Source organism: Periplaneta americana, chromosome 1 (assembly GCF_040183065.1).
Source record: "Periplaneta americana isolate PAMFEO1 chromosome 1, P.americana_PAMFEO1_priV1, whole genome shotgun sequence".
Taxonomy (NCBI): Eukaryota; Metazoa; Arthropoda; class Insecta; order Blattodea; family Blattidae; genus Periplaneta; species Periplaneta americana.
In genome coordinates, this window is record NC_091117.1 from 99,262,013 (window position 1) to 99,287,943 (window position 25,931).

The 25,931-nt window shown below is 38.1% G+C and overlaps 1 protein-coding gene across 2 annotated transcripts in view; it reads right to left on the minus strand.

The window, feature by feature from the left end:
* The window catches only part of LOC138698656 (catalase-like), a 120,309-nt gene that overhangs the window by 16,159 nt on the left and 78,219 nt on the right, over positions 1 to 25,931 (minus strand). For both annotated transcript variants that reach the window (XM_069824799.1, XM_069824807.1), the window contains exons 3-8: positions 22,462 to 22,603; positions 16,379 to 16,529; positions 14,845 to 15,024; positions 14,446 to 14,637; positions 5,063 to 5,215; positions 63 to 289 (exon numbers count right to left, since the gene is read on the minus strand). In XM_069824799.1, coding sequence (XP_069680900.1) covers positions 63 to 289; positions 5,063 to 5,215; positions 14,446 to 14,637; positions 14,845 to 15,024; positions 16,379 to 16,529; positions 22,462 to 22,603 — 1,045 coding nt within the window. The remainder of the gene's footprint in view (positions 1 to 62; positions 290 to 5,062; positions 5,216 to 14,445; positions 14,638 to 14,844; positions 15,025 to 16,378; positions 16,530 to 22,461; positions 22,604 to 25,931) is intronic.

Consider the following 25,931-nt stretch of genomic DNA (forward strand, 5'->3'; position numbering starts at 1 on the left):
ACCTTGTAAAATCTATAATAATTCATTCAACTGTAGAATGGATCAGAAAGCTTCACACTGACCTCTTGACGTCACCAGTGAGGCTGAACGTACTGCTGGCAGCACTCGGCATATTCTTGGGGCCGCCGAAGCTGTTGGGGTAGTAGTTGGGTGCTCCATCCTGGTTGTAGTTGGTACTCGCGCCATCTCGCTGGTAGTTGGTGACGTGAAAAGGGCAGTTGACTGGTAGTTGTAGATGGTTGACACCCAACCTGTAGCGCTGCGTGTCCGAGTACGCGAACAAACGACCCTTCACATGGCAGGAAATAAAAATGTTTAAGACAGGTCTTAAATGTTATTTATCTGTAGTGAGGAGTATCTTTAAATAACGATGACAATATGAAAAAAATATGTCATAGATTTTAAAATGTATGTGTAGCAATTATGTGAGCATCAAGAAATAATGTAGCCTATGGGAAGAAACTCCTTAAAGTTATACGATGAAAGAGTAATGGAACGGAGAAAAATTCTCTCCGGCGCCAGGATTTGAACCCGGGTTTTCAGCTCTACGTGCTGATGCTTTATCCACTAAGCCACACCGGATACCACCCCGGCGTCGGACAGAATCGTCTCAGATTAAGCTCCAACTCTTGGGTTCAGTAGTGCAGAGGGCGGCCACTAGAGGGAACCCAAGAGTTGGAGCTTAATCTGAGACGATTCTGTCCGACGCCGGGGTGGTATCCGGTGTGGCTTAGTGGATAAAGCATCAGCACGTAGAGCTGAAAACCCGGGTTCAAATCCCGGCGCCGGAGAGAATTTTTCTCCGTTCCATTACTCTTTCATCGTATGATAACGCAGAATATATGCATGGAAATATCATATGTACTTCGGTACATTAATATAATATATATGATATGCGTAAATCACTTCGGGTGGTATTCATAGACATTTCGCAGCACGCGCTACGAGCGTACTAAGCTAGCTCCGGCTATCCACTAGTTACTAGTACAGAATTCAAATCATATCCTATCGCTAACATTGGTTTATGAATACAAAAAACGCTGATAATCTACCGAAAGCCCGCGCCAAAAATGTCTATGAATACGGCCCTTCGTGATTTAAGATGGCGCTTATTCCGTCGGATCCCGGCCAACTAGTCACTCATAACGAGTGCACCTCAGCACATGTGTGGACTTCAGTCCTACGTTCATAGACATCTATGACGTAGTGCAGAGGGCGGCCACTAGAGGGAACCCAAGAGTTGGAGCTTAATCTGAGACGATTCTGTCCGACGCCGGGGTGGTATCCGGTGTGGCTTAGTGGATAAAGCATCAGCACGTAGAGCTGAAAACCCGGGTTCAAATCCCGGCGCCAGAGAGAATTTTTCTCCGTTCCATTACTCTTTCATCGTATGATGACGCAGAATATCTGCATGGAAATATCATATGTACTTCGGTACATTAATATAATATATCCTTAAAGTTAGGTGAAACCCTTGATCATACGTAACAGATTGATCAGCCTAATGCACTTTCGAGACAACTTTTATCAATTTCACAATCTAGCGACTGCAAAAGAAGCCACGTTATAACCCTGCTGGAATTGCATGGAGTAATGACTTGTAGCAGTACTTCTGTGTAGCGGTCGTTGCCAAAAAATTTATTTTCCACAATGGAGATCCTGGTGGTTGTTCTCTTTTATAGTCTGGGTCAGCTTACTTCATACCCTAACCATTTCCCCCCCCCCCCCAATTACTATATATGCTAGAGGATTGTGGTGATTTTCTAGTTTGCAGGTTGAATTTTCTTTTGCCAATTTCGGATTTCGATACTGACATACTACAAATGGTGGTGATTTTGTAACTGGTATGTTGGCAGCTGAGACAAATATCGACAATATTTGTCGGTACTGGAGGTCCATGAAATTAAAATTGTATTAGATTTCTGAGCCGGTTACTGGAAGCTAGTGAAATTTGAACATACTAATATTTTCTTAATTAATATCAGTATTGATACATAATAGTTATTTTATGTGTTGCGTTGTGGTTATAATTCAAGACTATAGTCAGGTAAGTTTTCGGAGTTAGCACTAATTATTTCATGTAGTAAAACAAAATACATTTTTAGGTTAGGTCTCGTGAGTCAATTGTTTAGTCAAACCAACGAATTTCGCATTGCCAGATAAGATACTTGACATGTTGATCCCTTTCCCGTATAGTCTGCCTATGAAAATATGTTACAAATGTATTATTGAATTATTTAGAATAACCTTCCAACATAAAGTACAGTAAGTAAATAAGTCATTTAGTAGGTAGGTTCATGTGATATCTGGTAACAGTTGGCAACACTGACAAAACGGCAATATTTGCTGTTTAGGAACTATTTTTATGTGACCCTCACTATATATATGTTGCCATTTCATAATCTGGGAAATGACGTAGTCGGCCTAGTGTTCGACTATATGCAAAATATTCCCCTTCCTTGTTTTTCTGTACAGGAATTAATGTTTTATTTAAGAAACTTATGGCTTTTAATTTTGGAATCTATAACCTGAAAAACAATACAGCACAGTTTTATTGCTACCACACGGACAAGCTAATCGAGGCCCCAATGAAGTCTGTACATTTCTCAATGACTACATAAGTGAACTACCTGACTCAAAGAACTACATGTGTTTAGTGATTCTTGTGGCGGACAGAATCAAAATAACACTGTTGTACGTTACCTGATGTATCTAACAATGACTGCCAAGTTTCAGGTAATTCAGCACTATTTTCCTGTACAATGTCACTCATTCATCCCATGCGATAGGAATTTCGCCGTATTAAAGAGAGTGAAACAAAAACAAGACAGAATCTACTCTGTGAAACAATATGTTGAGATGATAGTTAATTCAAGAAAAAGCACAGTGCTTTTCAAGTCAAGATTATTGAACATCAAGATATCATTGATGTTAAAGAATGGTGGCCACACTTTTTAAAAAATTGTTCAATTGTCCTAAATAGACACACGAAGGAAAAGTTTTCACTTGCTAACTGGCGGCATTTGATCTATAAACAGGAAACCCCAGGTTATGTCGTTTCTTCGGAATGGATAGATGGATTGGATCGCAAGACATATAGAGATTTATTAAGGGAAGAGAAATACCTTCTGTTCCTAGAAATATAGCATACGACTCCAAAGTTTCTATACATCCCAAAAGCTGCAAGACGTAAACAAAATAATTAAATATATTCCATCAGAGTTTTATAAAAACATTCTTCAATGGCCTACAAGAAATGCTGCCCAATCTGATGAAGAAGATTAGTAGTTAAATTGTTAATTAAAATTATTTTCTTAATACAACATCATAATTTATTAAATTCTTAAGATGTTTGATTGAAATTAAATATTTTCCACACTGTGCTTATAATAGAAATTTAAGTAACAATAAATTTCAGATTAAATTTGTGTTTATTTGAGTTTTTTTGCAAATTGCCCATGAGAATTGATAATTTATTGGAAAAAGGAAGAATGTCCACCAACTTCAAAAGAGAATGGATTCAAAATTATTTATCAAATGCGCTGAAACGACTCGTTTTACAAGTTTGTAATGCATCACAAAATTGTAGGAACAATACTGTAAGTGTTAATAAGTTTTTCTTAGTTTTCTCAAAACATAGGTGAATGGATATAGTTCCCTTTTCCAATCAGGGGTTCAATTTAAATTATTTATTTTTTCTGGCAGACTTAAGGCTATAAGGCCTTCTCTTCCACTCACTCAGTAAAAAATACAAAAAATGTAATAATAATAATAATAATAATAATAATAATAATAATAATAATAGCAAAATGTAGATGTATTTAATTACATGTAGTTCTAAGAGTTAAACAATTACATAATTTAGGGCCATTTTAACCGAACTTTAAACTTGGATTTATTTTATGCTGGTTTAAGCTTGAGTTTAAACTAAAGTCGTTTTCCGCATGTTAAATAAGATAATCTAACCCAAAGAAATGGTTAACATAATGAAGGAAAATTGATACATTAAACGTAAAAATAATTGATATTCTACAAAATTAATATTTGAAGAAAGATCATATTATTTTAGAGACGAAAGATAGTCATTTTGACAATCGACTTTCGAAAATAGTGAATGTCTGGCAACCCTTTACACTATGTACACCAGAATACGCTATTTTCTACTATTTATATTATCATAAAGAATGTAGGCTTACATTGGTGAAGCCCCTCTATACTCGTACACTATTTACAAAATAAGTAGACTGCAGAATAATTAAATAAAATACCTGCATTACAATACATAACACTGTTTATAATAATGTAAATAATGATTGATCAACATAGGTCTACATTTTTTAAGATAGTGTAAATAATAAAAATACCGTATTCTAGTGTACATAGTGTAAATAACAATTTACATTTTAAATATTGGTGTAATATTGTTAATTGGTCCATGTTTTGTTCTGCGCTACTTGACCAAACAAATCAGACATTCAAGCACTTAGCTTGGTAGATGCACGCGCATCGTCCACTTTAAAACATTCCAGTAATACGTAATCTTATAGCCCCGTGGGACAAAGTATGGTCCCTAATAGGCTAACTAATTTATTATACTTTCATGAAGTCTCATACGGAAATGGTGGTTAACGAAATAATTTTCCTTTCGGAATGTATACATTAGGATTAACCCTTTCGGATAGTTGCTGTCAAAAGAAAGGATTCGGAAAAAAATACAATTAAAAAACAGACGCGATTTTTGGAAAAACAATCGAAAAGTAGTCGGGAACGCCGTCCCTTATATAGATTACTCTTAAATTAACTGCACTCCATAGCTCGCATGTCGTCGGCCTTACCACCCGACATATCAAATGGACTCCAAAATTATCCGCAACCAATAAGGAACCAAGAAATGTTTTCATGAACATACTGATTTTACAAACAATATGTTACACGAGATTGTGTTCAGAAGCAGGCTCTTGGGATGCACCGCATGCTGGAACTGAAGGGTCACCTACTCTGTTCGGCTCATTATGCTGACTACCCAAAACAATTGGTCTAGTGACTTGAATATGTAGATTACCTGCAACAACTTGTCTGGACTAGGTTCGATGCCCGGAATCATGTTCGCAGGACTGAATGCAATCTGCTCCATTTGTGCGAAGTGGTTGGTAGGATTCTTGTCGAGAACCAGAGTGCCTACAGGCTTCAGCGGATACTCGTCTTCTGGCCATATCTGCACATATAAAATACACGGTGCAATAATATTACAGGCCTCCACGCCAGCCGTGCAGTTCGAGGGCATTTAAACCTTGAAGTGGAAGAAAATGTTCCAAGTTTGAGAAGTCATTACTGGCTTCTTTTCAAGGAAAATATAGTCACGTATATTACAAGATTGATATTAGGATACCGGTCTTAGAAAATTTACCCAATAAATTATGTCAAAAACACAATTAGAAAAGCTTATTCACAGCATCTTCATACATCAAGTTTACTTTGTTGCAAGAATAAATACAAAAAAAAAATCTTTATTTCAACATAGTGATAGTAACATTCGAACCTGTTTCCCAACAGAGAAAGAAAATACTTCTTGAAGGACGTTCTTATTTGTTTCCATAGTCCGGATCAGCTTACTTAATACCCTAAGGATGAGATCTAATCATTGTTCCCCTATAACTATATATGCTAGTGGATTATAGCAATTTTTTAGCTCTCAGGTTCAATTTTCTTTCACCAACTTCATTTCGAAATTCGGGTACTGATAAATACTACAAATGACAGTTATTTTCTAATTGTTATGTTGGCAGCAATAATTTCGGTTTGCAAGTTAAACTGATGAAAATGGAAGTACTTAAGCTTGTGAATGAACAATTAGTAATACTGGTATTGATATTAATATCAATACACAATACAGTTTAATTGCGTTGTGATTCCAATTCAACTCTATATTCAGGTATATTAGATAAGTGTAATTAAATAAGAAATAACTTATAGACCTACTCGGTATGTAACATGGACAGAAATATATTTCACATTTCAATGAATTTCTTTCGTGTTTAGATTTTTATTAAAATATCCCAGAGAGAATATAGCATGGTAGTGACGTCTCCAAGAAAGTGCTGCGTACAGAACACTGCTACAGCGTGCTCAGATTGACCTTACTGACTGTCGTTTCAGCTCAGCTATGGTAGGAAACGGTATTAATCTATTCACAGTTTGAGAGCGCTGATCGACAGCCCTGACTTAGTGTTTCAATGTCCATTGCCCTCATCTGTATTAACAGTGTGAATAATTTCATACTGTTAAAAACATCACACTATTCGGGACAAATAATATTAGAAACTTCATTCAAACATGTCTCAATGAAATCTCATTCATTATTGTACTTCAATGATTTTGCGATTTCCAAAGTAATAATATAACTTGCATAGAGTTTCCTTTCCCTTGTATCTTGTTTCGTCATATTTTAGTACCGAAACTATTATTTGAATTTTGTTTTTTTTTTATGTTGTAATTGCTTCGCCCCGTCCAGCCTTAGGAAAAGAAAATTATTTTTGTCCTTATTTTCTACTATATACACTTCCGTTTACAATTGCATTGGATATGTTCGTGCGTTATGATTTCGTGATAATAATTATGGAATGCATTATAATGTCGTCCGATTTTTTATTAATAAATGTCCATTAGAATTTTAGAAAACCACACGTATCGGGACAGATGTTGTAGTCTTTGGAAAAAACCAATCTAAATCTAAACAGAGAACTCGCCACTGAAAGATGCTCATATACTGGAGTTCTTGGGAGTTGGATGGAAGGGAGGGGGTGAAGCAAAGACAGTTCACTGCGCTGTCCCTGCGACGTCAATATTGCTAATGATCACGATTACATTTTATCCAATGCCCGGTGTAAGTTATTTATAAACGTTCTATTCAGTACTAGAGCTTAATATTGACGTCTGTGTTAATGCAGCTTGCAAAGAATCAATAACAAATACAGTAATTTATACCGAAACTAACAACTTTATAAGAATACACATATAGCTCAACTGATGAATAATCATTTGCGTTTGTAAATTTAATAATCTGATTGGCAATGTACTGTATATTTTTAGTAGAGCCATCGATATAGTTCAATCGGCAGACTCGCTGGCCTGCTGATCCGGAGCTGCGCTCGGACTGGAGTTGGATCCCCCGTTTTGGTCTCATTGAATGGTTTCTTCCGAGGTTTTCCCCAGCCTGTGGGACCGAAGCCGGATGGTCTATAGCGAGTCCTCGGCCTCACTTCATTTGAACCGCTTTGGTCTGATTACCTGGTTGGAGTTTTCCCAGGTTTTCCCCATTCATAAGGCAAATACCATGTAATCTTTTGGCGATTCCTCGGGCCTCACCTCATCTCACTATATCTCGTCAAAATATTGTAAAAAAAATTGTAGAAAATTGTAGAAAATTACAGAATTGTAAAACTGTAAAAATTGTGAAATATTGTAAAAAATGTAAAAATTGTAGGCCTAATTGTAATATTGTAAAATTTTGACTTGTTCCACATCTTAAAGCTTCATTGCTAATGCAAGATCTGTGACACGAAAAGAAATGTTACGTCGAAACTTCGACTAACTTCGGTGAAGTTTTCACCGAAATTGGTGAAATCAATCCGCTAAGCAGGTGTGGTGAGAATTTTGTCTCTGTTGATATTTCTGGGGAGACTTTGTTCATTTTCGGCACTTTTAATAACCTTAAATTTTTAACGAATTCGTAAACTGTTTGTGTACAGAACTGCAATAATAATTATTCATTCTTCATGAATATTGTAGTGGAGTATGGGCTATACACTGTCATTTACAGATAAGTTTATTAGCCGTTTTCTCTGAGTTATCTTTAAGAGGGTCTTAGATGTTAGTTTAAATGTAGTTCTTTTTTTTAGTAGTTATTTCACGACGCTTTATCAACATCTTTAAATGTAGTTCTGTTTATAAGTATGAATACGGGTATCGTATTGGAACTGTTTATCAGTGAAGCGTGGTGAGTCAGTGAAGTTATGGTTTTACAGTGTAGTGAATAGTTCCGATCAGTGATAATTTATAGTGTCAATGAAATATGTTCTATTGTATCAGTTGAAATGTGTTATATAGTGTCAGTGAAATGTGTTCTAAAGTTTCAGTGAAATGTGTCATAGTGCCACTACAGTGAGTGAGATGAGAGTAAAGTAAAAGATTATTATCAGTACCAATGTGAAACTTGTGTAAGGCCTATACATATGTAGGTTGTAATGTAAAATTAGGTTCGCTTATTAATTAGGTTATTTATGTATTATTATTAATTGTAATTATTGTGTGTAATTATATTGTGTATTTTTATTGTATTGTAAATTGTATAATTGTATTGTGTATTGTTTATATTGTGTATAGGCCTACCACTGCCACCGGGTGCTTGCCCACTTGCATTGTAAATAAATACATACATAAACCAAGATCATTGGGAATACCATTCACTCCCCGCTAGACAGACGCACGGGTCAAACTGTTATTTTCAAAACTAATTTTATTTATTTGTTTGTTCATTCATTTACTTATTCATTACTCAGTTATTTAGTTACCGATACGTCTTTCTTTCTTCCTTCCTTCTTTATTCATTAATGTATTTATTATTTTCTTTATTTACTTCTTTCTTTGTTTATTTCTTTTCTTTCTTTCTCTCTCTCTCTCTCTCCCCCTCTCTCTCTCTCTCCCCCTCTCTCTCTCTCTCTTTCGTTCATTCTTTATTTACAAATGTTGGATAAAAAGTAATGGCAACAGTTCGATATTTCTGACATGACTTTATTTACAGGGGTACAACATTTACGTACTTTCAATATAGTCCCCCCCTTATTTATCACCTTTTTCCAAATGTTTGTAAGGCGGCGTACATCATCAGCGCGTCCATTCTTTATTGATGTTCCGTATTGACTGCCCTAGAGCATAGATAAGTTCATCTTTGGTATTGTGCCGGGTTCCTCGCAGTGGTTCTTTCACTTTGACGTAGAGATCGTAATCGCATGGACTCATATCGGGTGAGTACGGTAGATGTTCCAGAATCTTCCATTGCCAGCGGCACAAGAGGTCCTTGACAGAAGCAGCGGTGAGACTCCTTGCATTGTCATGAAGAATGATGGGGTTCTGTACCACCAAGTGTCGTCGTTTTCTCCCGAGCGCTGGAAGAAGGTAGTGCTGTAGGAACCTGCAGTAGTAGTCAGCGTTTACCGTCTGCCTTGGAGGTAGAGCGTGGTGCAGTATTACCCCAGCAATGTCATACGCCACAATGAACAACTACTTCACAGCGCTTTGTGTAGGGCGCACTTTCTTTGGACGAGGAGAACCAGGATGCTTCCATTCATTTGATTGGTGTTTCAAGTTTGGTTCATACGAGCGAGTCCATGTTTCGTCCATAGCGACGATTCGTCACCTTCCCTTTGGTACCAGTCCATGAAGGCCTTCTCGGAACGCTTTAATTCATCGTGCTACTGTGCGATATGGCAACGCTGCATCGTCACATGCTTCACGCAGTCCCTCAAAACATTCTTGTGCACTACGACCTCGTGCCATTTCAATTTTGATCCAGGAACATTGTTCTAGTTTTGTAAACATGGTCTTAGGGCGCTCGCACTATCCCTATGAAAGTCAACGTTCTACACACTGCAGTAGATTGACAAAGTACTGTCGCTGCTGGCTACACTAACTCATCTAACAGTCCTTGTTCATGTCCACACAGCTGGCAGCTCTCGAACGCACCATCGTCATGTGACAGCAGTGTTGCCATAACTTTTTATCCAACCCTTGTATTTACTTCTTTATTTTTTTATCATCATTTAATCTAGTAGAGGTAAGGTAATCAGGCCTTCTCTTTCCCTCTGCCAGGGGATTATAAGTGCAATGTCAAGAGAGAGAATTACATCGATGCATAATATCTAAAACAAAGGTAAGTTATCAATTTGCCTAGTTAATAATTGAATAGAAAATTCACATTGTAGGCCTACATACTTAAAATAATTTTGAGGTTTGAAGGTAGGTAACTTCACACAGCTACGTACATGTACTGAAAATTGCATTCGAGTTTTGAAAGAAAGTATTTTTTCATTTATATGATTATCAAATTTTAAGTTGACCACAAGAGACTAACACGAAAAATATAACGCACAGTAATTGTTGAGTCATAGCGAAATTGATTACTACAAGTTTATAATCTAACATAATTTCTCCTGAACTTCGTAGCATTCTAGTATATGTTCTTATGGGCAATAGTTTAAATCACTGGTTCCGAGTATAAAACGTGAGTCCATTAAACATGCAACATTAAGGATTAAAATATACTATGTAGGATGCAGCAACAAAAGTTTTATTTGCTGTGCGTGGTGGAATGAGAATTTGTGCTTTAATGATTTCATTAACAATTCACAATTTTGATCTCTTTATGTTCAGCGAGACTGTAGTATGTATAAACAACCAGAAAGGGTAGAAGAATAGAATAAGAGAAATAAAGAAAGGATAGGGACAGGTTTCAAGAAAGACTAATCTGTGAATAATTTCAAGGGAAAAATTGTTCCGGGGCCGGGTATCGAATCCCGGGACCTCTGGTTGTACGTACCAGCGCTCTGCCAAGTGAGCTACCCGGGAACTCCACCCGACACCGTCTCAACTTTTCCCTTTATATCCACACAACTCGCGTGGGCTGACGAAATTCCAGAGACCCACAACGAGTGCACACAATCTCTGTGTGACTTGGAATTGTGGTTTTCTGTTAACGTACACAGTAACGTATATATTATGCAAATCTAGTCTTTCAGGTAAAGCTCCCTGTAAAGCAGATTTGAATAATTTCAAGGGAAAAATTGTTCCGGGGTCGGGTATCGATCTCGCGTGCACACAACTCGCGTGGGCTGACGAAACGCCAGAGACCCACAACGAGTACACACAATCTCTGTGTGACTTGGAATTGTGGTTTTCTGTTAACGTACACAGTAACGTATATATTATGCAAATCTAGTCTTTCAGGTAAAGCTCCCTGTAAAGCAGATTTGAATAATTTCAAGGGAAAAATTGTTCCGGGGCCGGCTATCGATCCCGGGACCTCTGGTTGAACGTACCAGCGCTCTGCCAAGTGAGCTACCCGGGAACTCCACCCGACACCGTCTCAACTTTTCCCTTTATATCCACACAACTCGCGTGGGCTGACGAAACGCCAGAGATCCACAACGAGTGCACACAATCTCTGTGTGACTTGGAATTGTGGTTTTCTGTTAACGTACACAGTAACGTATATATAATGCAAATCTAGTCTTTCAGGTAAAGCTCCCTGTAAAGCAGATTTGAATAATTTCAAGGGAAAAATTGTTCCGGGGCCGGGCATCGATCCCGGGACCTCTGGTTGAACGTACCAGCGCTCTGCCAAGTGAGCTACCCGGGAACTCCACCCGACACCGTCTCAACTTTTCCCTTTATATCCACACAACTCGCGTGGGCTGACGAAATTCCAGAGACCCACAACGAGTGCACACAATCTCTGTGTGACTTGGAATTGTGGTTTTCTGTTAACGTACACAGTAACGTATATATTATGCAAATCTAGACTTTCAGGTAAAGCTCCCTATAAAGCAGATTTGAATAATTTCAAGGGAAAAATTGTTCCGGGGCCGGCTATCGATCCCGGGACCTCTGGTTGAACGTACCAGCGCTCTGCCAAGTGAGCTACCTGGGAACTCCACCCGACACCGTCTCAACTTTTCCCTTTATATCCACACAACTCGCGTGGGCTGACGAAACGCCAGAGACTCACAACGAGTACACACAATCTCTGTGTAACTTGGAATTGTGGTTTTCTGTTAACGTACACAGTAATGTATATATTATGCAAATCTAGTCTTTCAGGTAAAGCTCCCTGTAAAGCAGATTTGAATAATTTCAAGGGAAAAATTGTTCCGGGGCCGGCTATCGATCCCGGGACCTCTGGTTGAACGTACCAGCGCTGTGCCAAGTGAGCTACCCGGGATCTCCACCCGACACCGTCTCAACTTTTCCCTTTATATCCACACAAGTCGCGTGGGCTGACGAAACGCCAGAGACCCACAACGAGTTTACACAATCTCTGTGTGACTTGGAATTGTGGTTTTCTGTTAACGTACACAGTAACGTATATATTATGCAAATCTAGTATTTCAGGTAAAGCTCCCTGTAAAGCAGATTTGAATAATTTCAAGGGAAAAATTGTTCCAGAGACCCACAACGAGAGGGTCTCTGGCGTTTCGTCAGCCCTCGCGAGTTGTGTGGATATAAAGGGAAAAGTTGAGACGGTCTCGGGTGGAGTTCCCGGGTAGCTCACTTGGCATAGCGCTGGTACGTTCAACCAGAGGTCCCGGGATCGATACCCGGCCCCGGAACAATTTTTCCCTTGAAATTATTCAAATCTGCTTTACAGGGAGCTTTACCTGAAAGACTAGATTTGCAGACTAATTTGTGTCTGTGTTCCTTGTATTGTATTTGTGTATGCCTACTGTTATAGGTTAATTTTGTGAGATAATTAAACATACCTTACCAATTTAATATACTATGAATTTAATTCCATGAAATCAGTTAATATTTTGTTGTTTATGATGGACCTTGTTTAACTCTGCTGTTTACAAAGGTTAAGTTGCAGCCTTGTTTCTCCCTCTCTGCCAGACGCTACACTCAAAAGGCTCCGCAACTACCCATGCTAGATTCACAGCGATATTTGGAACATCGTTTTAATACCTTGCATATTATTTTCGCAACTTCTTTTTGGCACAACATCTTACACTAATAAGACGTACTAGTGTGCAAAATCTGAAGGTCCTACGCAACCTTCCAGTGTTGAGCGTTCCCTTGTTAGTGTAAACACTATTTTCTTGAGTTACATGGAAGTTAGATGAGTTGTCTTCAGGAAAATTCGCCAAACAATACTACCCTTACTAGGCTTTAAGTTATTCTCTTCATTTTTTGGATATATATTGCGGGCGTTGTCTTCATTTTTACTTAGGTGGTAATGATAGAAAACCCTGGCATTTCAGGTTGGGGGTTGCCCCTTATTAGTTGGTAGCGCACGAAAGGAAAACTCAATTATTTATTCAGCAAATGAATATGAATTCCGACGCAAATCAGACTAAACCGACCCGCTTTAAAAAAAAAAAAAAACATTGAAACACCTGGTGTGCAGTATGTAAAAATTATTCTGCTTATCATAGGACACTCTGAGAACGAGTATTTTCTTAGTAATTACCAGATCCCGGTCCAGGGTACCGAAACACATGAAGCTACGAATGTACAAATCACTGTGTTGTGTAGATCGAGAGGAACGAGAGATGAAGCGTGCAGTTACTCCTTGCCTCAACATATAAACATTCAGTCACAGTAGGCATAAAATAAATGTTCACGTTTACAGATACAATAGGTTATATAGAGTCCATTTCTAGATCAGAAAGTAATTGCCCAACATTACATGTTTCAATTTACTCCAGACTTAATAATATGTTTTAACAACATAAAATAATCATTTGTATTGAGTATGTGTGTTAGGATGAGAGGGAGGAGGAGGGGAGGGGAGAGAGAGGAAAAAGAAAAATATGCGGTACATAAAGTTCGAATTCGTTGCACCGAATTGCAAGACACATTCGTAATGTAGCGAAAGAAATGCATCTCCTATTTCCATTCGAATTACGTTTTTTCGAGAAACGTTTTGAAATATTTATTTTCGACCTTGTTAAAACAGATGTTGGCATACACAAAACACAAATCTTGCTGAAATTATTTTTGATTTTCCATGTCTGGATATGATCTTGAATTCTTATTGTGACTGTGTAATATAATATTTTCCATGTGCCTTTTGCTATTACAGTGCTTTTAAAACAATCGAGTCTATATCTTTTATGCACAATTTGTAAAATGCAGTGGTTTTTTCATTAATAAGAATATATTCCTTCCCGAAATTCTCTATAAGTTCGTTCTGAAGAGAACGCTTGGTGCTCTTAATTTTGGACATGTTCATCAGTACTGTGAATTTAAAAAGAGTGAAATTAACACTAACACAAAATTTGTTAATTAATATGGATACATAAATAAGAAAATTATACTTCTTTATTGACAGAATCTCAAGTACGTATGGTGATCACAAGGACCCACGCCAAGCAGCAATAAGAAAGACAGTAATGCATTTCGTTACGAAGCAGCTATACTCTAGCAGTGACACCACACCCACGGGTCATAAAGTCATATATGCTCCGTGAGTTCCAAACTTCATTCTGGTGGCTCGATGACTTAGACCGAGGTCTTGTTATTAAATACCTAATTTACTTTTGTAGGGACGACATGTTTACCTTATTTCCAGTAGTCTATTGTTGGAGAATGAGACTTCACGAATTTAAAGTAATTTAAAGTTAACTTTTAAAATTTCGAATTTATAAATTATACTTTGTTGCTGTGCATTACCTTGGTGACGTCGAACGGATTCCACCTGAACTTCTCCGCCTCGTCGAAGGTCATGACCTGGATAGAGAGGTTCCAGGAGGGGTACGTTGCATTCGCGATGGCGTTGTATAAGTCACGGGTGGCGTAGTCGGGGTCCGTGCCGGCGAGCTCCGTGGCCCGGGCAGCCATGAGGTTGCGGATGCCTTGATTCGACTGCAAACACGCATAAAATGGGATCTTGATGTATGCTGAAGCTACAGCAACATTAAGCCTGACGGTACCTATCCAGTAGCTCACTGACAGAGCACAACTAAAGTGACCATTTGTGCCATATTGTACGGAGCAGTTTCGTATTGGTATAATAATAATAATAATAATAATAATAATAATAATAATAATAATAATAATAATAATAATTACCAGGTAATGGAACTTCACATAAACTGCTTCGTCCTGGGCATTCACCATCTTGAATGTGTTGGAACCGTATCCGTGCATGTAGCGGAAGCCGTCGGGCGTGCCGAGGTCGCTGAACAGCCAGAGTACTTGGTACACAGTCTCTTCGCGCAGAGTGATAAAGTCCCAGAACATATCGGCATCCTACAACATGACGACCTGTAAGATTACAGATCCTACCACACTACCACACTATCACACTGTTAGATCCGGAGACTGTGGCGGCTATCAGAAGATATGGTTGTCTGCATCTGTGGTACGTCCAATCCAGTGCTGTGGAAGAACACGATTGAGGTGGCGTCACATCATGATGGATCTGAAGGGGAGCTCTATCCTGTTGGAAAATGTAGTCGTTACAATTGCTATTTAGATGCGGACAACCATCTTCTCCGGTGGCTGCCACAGTCCCCGGATCTAATACCGTGTGATTTCCTCTTGTGGGCATATGTTAAAGATAGGGTTTACGTACCTCAAATACCTCGTTCCCTCTGGGATCTCCAGGGACGGATCACTTGTGCTGTAGAGAACATTACACCAGACATGCAGAAATTTGAGTATTGCTTAGATGTGTACCGGGTGACCAGAGGTGCGCATTTGTGCACATTGAGGGACTTTAAATGATGTACATACACCAAACTTGGTCAGTTATTCTTCCGATTGAAGCTTGTCATTAATTTATAAATTAAAAAAATAGAAAAAATGTAAAGGTTTAAAACCCCACCATTCTCTTGTGAACAAGCGGTATAATTTCAGTACTTGTATAGGCGTATGTAACGTTGTGATTTACTTGAACAATGTTGTTCTTAGTGTTTCCTGTATGCGACAATTTTCATAGCATGAAACTGTCATAGAAGCAGTAATAAAATTGTAAAACTGCAGTTAGACGTCACTTTGTTTTTTTTAGTACAATCTTAAATTAATTATTAAACTTGGCAAAATAGAAAAACTACATCGAATGATAAATCCCCAAAAAAGGTTATAACTATTTTAAGGTTTATTTATGTGCTGTACCTCCGACGCAGTTCCAAAGTAGATGGCGTTACTCGTTTCCTATGATTACCGCCCTTATATGTGAACATGAATATTACAATTTTACAACCTTCTATCTGCATCCGGTATGTTACAAAGTTTCTTGGACTGCAAAAGTGTCAGAATTTAGTGTCTACATATCTACATGAACGCACTGACTAAAGAACTATGAAAAATATCTTAAAAAAAGAGTTGAGCCATTACGATTTATGTGATACTTTGGGTGAATTTGCAGTTTCATGTGACAAACACTGGTACCGTAACTTTAATTTTTATGCAGTGGCGTGCTTTTTTATATTTGCTCTATATATTTAGATTGCAAGCAAAAATTACATACATTAACAAAGATTTTACAATACTATTGTAACACTCGTATATGAATGTTCTTGAAAATTAAAAAATTGCTTACCAATCTCATATTCAAATACGTATATAATTATTACAAATCATGTATTGCAACAATGCTTACCCTGACATTTGTTACGGGGTTTCCTTTCTGTGAATGTATGAACATAGGGAAGAGCATTGGGTCTCGTATGAAGAAGATGGGCGTGTTGTTGCCCACAAGGTCCCAGATGCCATCCTCAGTGTAAAACTTTATAGCGAAACCTCGTGGGTCTCTGAAACATGAAAGATATCTTACATTCTGATTATTCTATCTATTGAGACGAATTTGTGAGAGTGAAAAATATCGATGTCCAGAAACTATTAGTAGATCAGGGTATTATGAGAACCTTAAGGGAAAACTGCAAAACATTAATAAAATGTGCAAAAGAATTATTGTGCTATGGTTTTAATAAAATACATGAGAGGCACATTTTAGTGGCTTTCCAACATTTTACTCCTTAATAATTAGCCAAAGAAAGGAGTGCTCATAATAACCTTATGAGCTCAATGGTACCCAGATTATGAACAGTAATCTCACTGGAAGTTTTGACTTATTTAGAGAAAACCAAATCTCGAGTAGGATTTAATTGACTATTACACGATTAGAAGAAAATATATAAAGAATAGAAGAAATAAAGTACTCTAATACAACAAAATAGTAATTGACTTGCTAAAATTCTATTTCAGTAATGTTAGTTTCACCAAAACGTTTGAACGGAGCCGACATTTTCAGTTGACTATTTATGCGGAAAACAAATGACTTTCTAAAGCATATTTTATAATACCGTAAAGAATTTACAGTTTGAAATATTGGCAAACAAAGAAACAAATGTTGGGAAAGTGATAAAATCAAACAAATTCTAGGGAAGTGATAAAATTGTAGCTATAAACAGTCATGATTGGTTGAAACCACTGCCTGCTGGATTACATCCTATGGCTCTTTACATTGCCTGCCCAATCAACGGTTATGCTCGAATAGCCACTAGGTGGCAGGTAGTGACTTTGCATATACTGATAATGTTAATAGTAGTGGTTACTGCCTGCCACCTAGTGGCAAAATAACTTTGAGTAGGCAGTTTACGCAGCTATAAGATGCGATCCAGCAGGCAGTGGTTGAAACATGTCCTCTCGTACTGTTTTATTGATCAAAAATAGTATTACATGATAAAAGTGTAACAGTGGAATATGAGCACCCCTTTTAGTGTTATAATATGACATCCTAAGTTTTTATCACAAACGTGAGAAACATTGGTAGAAAGGTCAGCCAGTTTCTGCTCACAGATTATACAGTACTGACATCTAAGTGTTGCGTAAACTTATGTACAGAGTCTGAACTGAAGCACATACTTCTTTCTGCCAGTGCTGTGCTGTTATAATAGAAGATTTCTCCATCCTTTGTTTACATCAAGAACAAGTTGGCTGGGACATAGAAAAGTCAGACAGGCAGATTTCACGAAGAAAATAGTAACGCTATTTAGCATTCTGCCGTAGTAACATTACTTCTTGGAAAGTCTTTAGTAAAATGCGGCAGCAGTGATATTACGTCGCGCTCGACTTTGTCATAGATAGGAGTGTGATTTTATGGTATTAACGATATGTGCGAAATGTATTAGAAACTTAATATTATGCATCGAAAATGTAAATTCCTTAATAAAAGTTCAAAATTAAGTGAAATATATTCGCGAATTTTGGCGAAATTGGTAGAAATCCACGAAATTACTTCACAATCACTAGATTAAAAAAACGTTTTCATGGAGAATTCACACGAAAAATGATTCACTTTCAAATAAAACTCGATTCTTTTTCGTTATAAAATATATTATATGAACATTACTACATATTTGATCGTTCAGCGTGTGATATCTGGCAGTGATGTAAACATAATTTTAGTACTTCTTTCAGAGAACAGAGTAATCAGTCAACGGTCATTTCTCTTCCCCACAACAACTACCTTCGTGAGATCGAGAGGGCAGTGTCATCACCTTCTCACAGTTGAAGAAAATTGAATTATAAATTTAATTAAAGATGCAAACAATTATTTGTTAGTTTAAAAGGGATTATCTCAATATAGTTTTTCAAAAATGTTATGTCATTATTTAAGTTCCTTAAAGTGCGAAATACGCGCGAAATTGCTTGTTTTTTTTTTAAAGAAATATTCACCGAAATTAAACCAATTTAATCACCGAAATCAGGGTAAAATAATCACCGTAAAATCACACCCTTAGTAATAGTTATTCAAAATAATTATACGTGGTGTGTCTAAAAAGTTCGGTGAATGGTGTCATATCTGAACGGCAACTTGGCGCATGTGCTTGCGCATGCGCATGGTTCTTCAGAGACTTGGGGAGAAACTATACACAGCATGCAATGCATGTGACTGGCAGTGTAATCAGACTGCGACCAGTTGAACGTAGTCAGTGTGAGAGGACGTGTCACAGCGCAATGGAGCAACGTGTAAACATCAAGTTCTGCTACAAATTGGGGAAGACTGCAACGGAGACACATGGAATGTTGGTGCAGGTGTACGGGAGGGAAGCCGTGAGCAGAAAATGTGTTTACGAATGGTTTAAACGCTTCCGTGAAGGGAAGGAAACAATTGAGGATGAGCCACGTTCAGGTCGGCCATCGACAAGCAGAACCCCAGAAATGATCGAGAAAGTGCGACAAATGTTGGCACAAGATCGGCGACTGACTCTAAGATTGATTGCGGAGGAATTGGACATTAGCAAGGACACGGTGCACACCATCGTCCGCGGAGATTTGGGTAAGCGGATGATCTGCTCCCGATTTGTGCCCCACAAGCTCACAGACGAGCAGAAAGCGAAACGGATGGAAACTTCTGGTGATTTCATTTCCATGTGTGACCAGGATCCATTGGTTCTGAAAACCATCGTCACGGGAGATGAGACCTGGTACTACCAGTTCGATCCGGAATCAAAACGGCAATCGATGTCATGGTGTTCACCGACTTCCCCGCGACCAAAAAAAGCCGTCTGCAAAAATCCAAGGAGAAAACACTGTTGATCGCCTTCTTCGACAACGGCATCATCCACAAGGAATTTGTTCCTGCAGGTTAAACCATTAATGCTGCATTTTACCAGTCCGTTTTGAACCGATTGCTACAGCGTATCCGGCGAGTTCGGCCAGAGTTGCACAGGACTGGAAAATGGATGCTGCTCCATGACAATGCCCCTGCACACTGTGCGATCCGTGTGCGCCAATTCCTGGCTCAGAAGATGGTAACTGTTCTTGAACACCCTCCGTAAATCCCCGATCTGGCTCCTGGGGACTTCTTCCTGTTTCCCCGCTTGAAGGCGGCCATGAAAGGTGAACGTTTTGCGGACGTGAATACCATCAAAGATCGTGTGACAGCCGTTCTGCGATCGATTCCACAGGAGACCTTTGAGATAGTTTCCAGAAGCTGTACGAACGTTGTTAAAAGTGTGTTGTAGCGGGTGGCGACTATTTTGAAGGGCAATAAAGACAATTTGTTTGTATCTTTGTTTTGTTTGTTTTCTGATAGCATTCACCGAACTTTTCCAATTCCTGGCTCAGAAGATGGTAACTGTTCTTGAACATCCTCCGTACTCCCCTGATCTGGCTGCTGCGGACTTCTTCCTGTTTCCCCGCTTGAAGGCGGCCATGAAAGGTGAACGTTTTGCGGACGTGAATGCCATCAAAGATCGTGTGACAGCCGTTCTGAGATCGATTCCACAGGAGGCCTTTGCTGATAGTTTCCAGAAGCTGTACGAACGTTGTCAAAAGTGTGTTGTAGAGAGGGCAATAAAGAAAATTTGTTTGTATCTTTGTTTTGTTTGTTTTCTGATAGCATTCACCGAACTTTTTAGTCTTTGATGGCATTCACGTCCGCAAAACGTTCACCTTTCATGGCCGCCTTCAAGCGGGGAAACAGGAAGAAGGCCGCAGGAGCCAGATCAGGGGAGTACGGAGGGTGTTCAAGAACAGTTACCATCTTCTGAGCCAGGAATTGGTGCACACGGATCGCACAGTGTGCAGGGGCATTGTCATGGAGCAGCATCCATTTTCCAGTCCTGTGCTACTCTGGCCGAATCCGCCGGATACGCTGTAGCAATCGGTTCAAAACGTACTGGTGAAATGCAGCATTAATGGTTTGACCTGCAGGAACAAGATCCTTGTGGATGATGCCGTTGTTGTCGAAGAAGACGATCAACAGTGTTTTCTCCTTGGATTTTTGCAGACAGTTTTTTTTTTTGGTCGCGGGGAAGTCGGTGAACACTATGACATCGATTGCCGTTTTGATTCCGGATCGAACTGGTAGTACCAGGTCTCATCTCCCGTGACGATGGTTTTCAGAACCAATGGATCCTGGTCACACATGGAAATGAAATCACCAGAAGTTTCCATCCGTTTCGCTTTCTGCTCATCTGTGAGCTTGTGGGGCACAAATCGGGAGCAGATCATCCGCTTACCCAAATCATCGCGGACGATGGTGTGCACCGTGTCCTTGCTAATGTCCAATTCCTCCGCAATCAATCTTAGAGTCAGTCGCCGATCTTGTGCCAACATTTGTCGCACTTTTTCGATCATTTCTGGGCTTCTGCTTGTCAATGGCCGACCTGAACGTGGCTCATCCTCAATTGTTTCCTTCCCTTCACTTTTGATATTGTGTTCTTTTAAAAAATGAACACCTTCCTTCCACTATTGAAATACGAAATACATAATTTTATATATTATTTTCATAAAGTAGGCTATATATTATATTTTATAAACTCACCTTCGGAAGAAGGATAACTCTGACCTCTTTTTCTTAGAATTTATAGTGCTACAAAAGTCTCCTTGTCCCATATTATTATTATTATTATTATTATTATTATTATTATTATTATTATTATTATTATTATTATTATTATTATTATTATTCAAATTATTGTATTTTAGCCATTTACAGTTATTACAACCGATAACGAACATTTTACAGTTTACACAACTTTTCATAACAATGCGAAATACGGCACAGTCAATGCCTTTTCGATCTAGACCAGGCCGTAATATATGTTCGGGTTTTCTATTTTAGTGTATGGAGCTTAGTGAATTATTATATTATAACTTTATTGCGTATCATAGCTAAGTTTTATTTAGTGTAATGTGTCCATAAGTTCCCTTTACGTCTTGTTGCATAATAGCCTATGTTGCAGAAATAATTACAAAACTGTGTTATTTTAATGTGAAGAGAATTTTATATGTTAACATCATCTTTTCGCATCAAAATTTTAAGTTTAGAATGGAAGCTGTTTTGAGGTTTAATAAAAAAGAATTTATATTGTGATTTAATATAGCACATCTACCTTCCTTAATAAAGACAGAAAATTTATCATACCACTCCTATGAAATTAGTGTACGTACGATTGTTACTTCGTCTCTTAGGTAGTAGATAAATACAATAATTCAGTACTCAATTGTAGTATTAAAATACAGACAAATTGAATGTGCGGAGTATCATACATGACATTATGCTTAATTATAATGTATAATTGCGAATTTAGGAATATAAGATATAGTAAACATAACCTATAATATTTCCATATGAATGGCAGGACATTGGAGACCACTAAAATTAGACAGAAAGGGGCAACTGGGACAGTAAACATAACCTATAATTTCAACATATCTAAATATCCGTGCGATGCAACTGAAAATTATTGAATCGTGCATAAATGGATGTACAAGAATTTCGCAATATTTAGTCGAACTAAAGGCAAGTATTACACATACGAACAACGTAATTTTCACACCAAAAATAATATTTCATCTTAACTCACAAGTGATTTATGTCTGAAGTGCCTCATAATCATTGTTTTAAATTTTATTAATGCAATTATACTACATTTTAGACAAATATATGTTACTGTTTATGCATTCCAACTAATTTATATGGTTGAAACGCCACCCTTCGTGATCAGGTTAAGCGAGTTACATGGTCTTCCTTACGGCTTGTATTAGATCACGATGGCAGTGACACAGTCTATTGTTCCTAGTACTCACAGCGCTCCAAGCGGCTAGCAACTATAGCGAGAAATGCAAAAAATCATCCCAAGCTTTGCAACTGTATATACTAAACTGTGCTACTACATTGATTTCCGACATTAAAGAAACATTCCGTTGACAGTGCTTTGAATACCATACCTCGTAGTGTCTGCTCCTCCGAGAGAAATGGACACAATAGAGAATCTGATGGCAATATTCGTCGTCTTGCCCACGCGCTCAAACACCACCGCCCTCGTGTAGTTCGTGATGTCGTGTGTCACCGTAAAAGTGCCAAATCCCCCTACAACAGATAGGAGAGCTTTCAATTGAGCGAAAAATAAGTTCATGATTGTGTGAACTCCACTCAGACATACGACACTGCCAGTTATGAGTTGCGAGACAGAGAACAATATGCCGTGATCGAACACTATACTTACTCGCCAGATTCTTCATTGTGTTTTTAGTTCCATTGTTAAAAATATAAAGGGATGAACGTATTCTGAAGACCTTTAGATATACAGGCAACATAATATCTTTTTATAAATCTGTAACACAAACTCAGTTAGGAAGATGAAAATTACTTCTGAGCCGTATTAACCTACAAGAACTATAACTTTTTTTAAGGCTGCGACACGAGCTAATGAGTTTCAGTGATCAAGTTAGTTGTGAATATTACCAGCTTCACTTTACCTTGACTGATAACTTCAACAATCACAATGACATTAATGTCATTATTCACTTCTATTATTATTATTATTATTATTATTATTATTATTATTATTATTATTATTATTATTATTATTATTATTATTATGCAAAATCGACTTGTGAAATTAATCTAGTTGTAGGAAATTAACGAATTACAATATAAGTTTTATTTTATACTTAACGAGGATATTATAATGCTTCTGTCGTAAAGAAACTTCAGTTATTAAACATGACATTTCTTTCCTTAAAGAGGCAGCTTAGTAATTAATATTATATTGACCCCTCTATAACGAATTTTCGAACTTATTTTTGGAGATAAAAATAACTGTCTCTATGCTCTTGCAAAAAATACATTTACTGCCAGACTGCATTGGGATTCTCAAAACACTCTCTGATTTTGACGTAGAACTACGCCTTCCTCCTCTCTGGGTGTGGAGGGAGTAACTTAGGAATTAGCAGTCACATAAAAGTGCAAACCTCTCTTGCTATTCTGTTCCCTTTGTTTTTCTTGTCTCCTTTTTCTCTTTGTTCTCCCCATGTTCTCTTGTTCTCCTTGTCTTCCCCTTGTTCTTCTCGTATTCCTCTAGTTCTCTTGTTCCCCTTTTCATTTTCTTCGTCGGTCTAGTTGTCGGAGTTGGTATAGCGCTGGCCTACTATTCCCGAGGTTGCGGGTTCGATTCCGAGCCAGGTCGATGGCATTTAAGTGTGCTTAAATGCGACAGGCTCACGTCAGTAGATTTACTGGCATGTAAAAGAACTCCTGCGGGACAAAATTCCGGTACACCGGCGACGCTGATATAACCTCGGCAGTTGCTAGCGTCGTTAAATAAAACTTAACTTTTTTAAACATTCCTTCCCTTCTCCTCTGTATTCCCCTTATTCTGCTTGTAATTCCATTATTCTCCTTGTACTCTTCTTGTTATCCTTGTATTACTATTCAGTTACTTGTATTCTCATTGATCTTGTTCTACTTGTATTTTATTGTTCTACTTGTATTTTATTGTTCTACTTGTATTCCCCTTGTTCTACATGTGTTCTCCTTATGTTCCCCTTGTTCTCATTATCTTTGCCTTGTTCTCATTGCCTTTCTCTTGTTCTCCTCGTCTTTCCCTTGTTCTCCTGGTCTTTCCCTTTTTCTCTTCTTTCCCTTATTCTTCTCGGCTTTCCCTCGTTCAACTTGTGCTCCCCTTGTTCCCCTTATTGTCCTGGTATTTCTCCTGCTGTTCTTGTCGACAAATGATTGAAAATACACGTAATTCTGCGTAAACTTATGCACTTGGCGACAATTTATTTAACTTAGCTAGCTAGCTACCTAGTGAGTACAAATTAAAATGTTTCTAGCCACTACCGTAAGAGCCAAGCTCGTGTAAGGTGTGATCTTAGTCAATAATATAATATAAAATTTACAAGGACATTTACTAAGTACGGTAAGTAACTTAATTCAAACCAATAAATAACACACAAGAGCAAGAAAACAGAAGAAAGAGAAAAAGAGAGAAACAAACACATTTAATATAAATTGACAATCAGACAGAAGCCAGTGATATTCAATAAAAATATGAATATAGTCGACAGAAATAAAAGGTAACAAAATACACACATTTGTTAATATTATATATCATGAATAATTTTAAAAATTCATTTTTTAAAAGCTTCAATTTTAAAATATTTCAAATTTGGAAAATGGTTTGTAATTTTATTATAAAGTCTTTGGCCGGAACTAGCACCATGTTTAAGAGCTGCACTTGTATGACATTTAGGCTCAATTAATGGGAAAGTAGACTTTTGTCTTCGAGTACGATATTCATATCGATTAGATTTATGTTTTATTTGATTTCTGTGGTAGTAAGTTGAATGAATGAATGAATGAATGAATGAATGAATGAATGAATGAATGAATGAATGAATGAATGAATGAATGAATGAATGAAGCCACTGTATCCCATGAAGGGCTAGGGCATCCTACAGGAGGGGAAGCTCGGTTGGTGTGGGTCACATGATGAACTATTTCACGCTAACAATATTTACATTCACATTCACTATGTGAGATACACTAGAGTTTGTCAAACTTTAGTTCTATATGAGTTTGTTCACTATCTGTCTCCACTCGTTCCTGTTGCGGGCGATGGTTGACCAGTTCCCTCCCAGCTGCTGCTTGAATGTATCTGCCCATCTTCTTCTTGGCCTGCCTTGTGTTTTCCTTCCTATGTACAGGTCCCACATGGTGGTTTCTCGCGCCCATCTGCCTTGTTGCTGCCTTGCTACATGACCACCCCACTTCCACTTCGTTATGAGGGCTTTTTCTGTGATGTTCTCAGAAGCTGTAATTTTCTGCAGTGCCGTGTTGGAGACCTTGTCTTTCAGTGAAACGCCAACTATCTTCCTTTCCATTTTCCTTTGGCATATTTCGATGTTCATCTTTTGCCTCTCTGTGAGTGCCCTGGTTTGGCAACCGCATGTTAGCACCGGGAATACACAGGAGTTAAGAGCCTCCAGTCTGAGTCTGCGGTTTATGGACCTGTCGAGAAGTATAAACTTTAGCGCCCAGAAGGCTTTCCAGGATTGTGTTATTCTCCTTTGTATTATTTTCTCCATCCCTTGGTTAAGTAGACAGTTTGCCCTAGGTAGATGTAATCGTCCACGTGTTCTATCTCTGTTCCTAGCACTGAGATTGGTGTTGGCGTTCAATTTGACATTATTTTTGTTTTATTGTAATTGATTGAGAGCCCAACACAGTTGCTGAGCTCGTTCAGTTCGATAAGCATTTGCTGTAGTTCGTTTGGCGACCTGGCAAACAGTACATCATCCGCGAATCTTAGGTTGGTTAATCTTCTGCCATTTATTATAATGCCATATTTTGTATCCCATTTGAGCTTCCTGAAGATTTCTTGTAATACGCTTGTGGACGGTTTCGTTGAGAT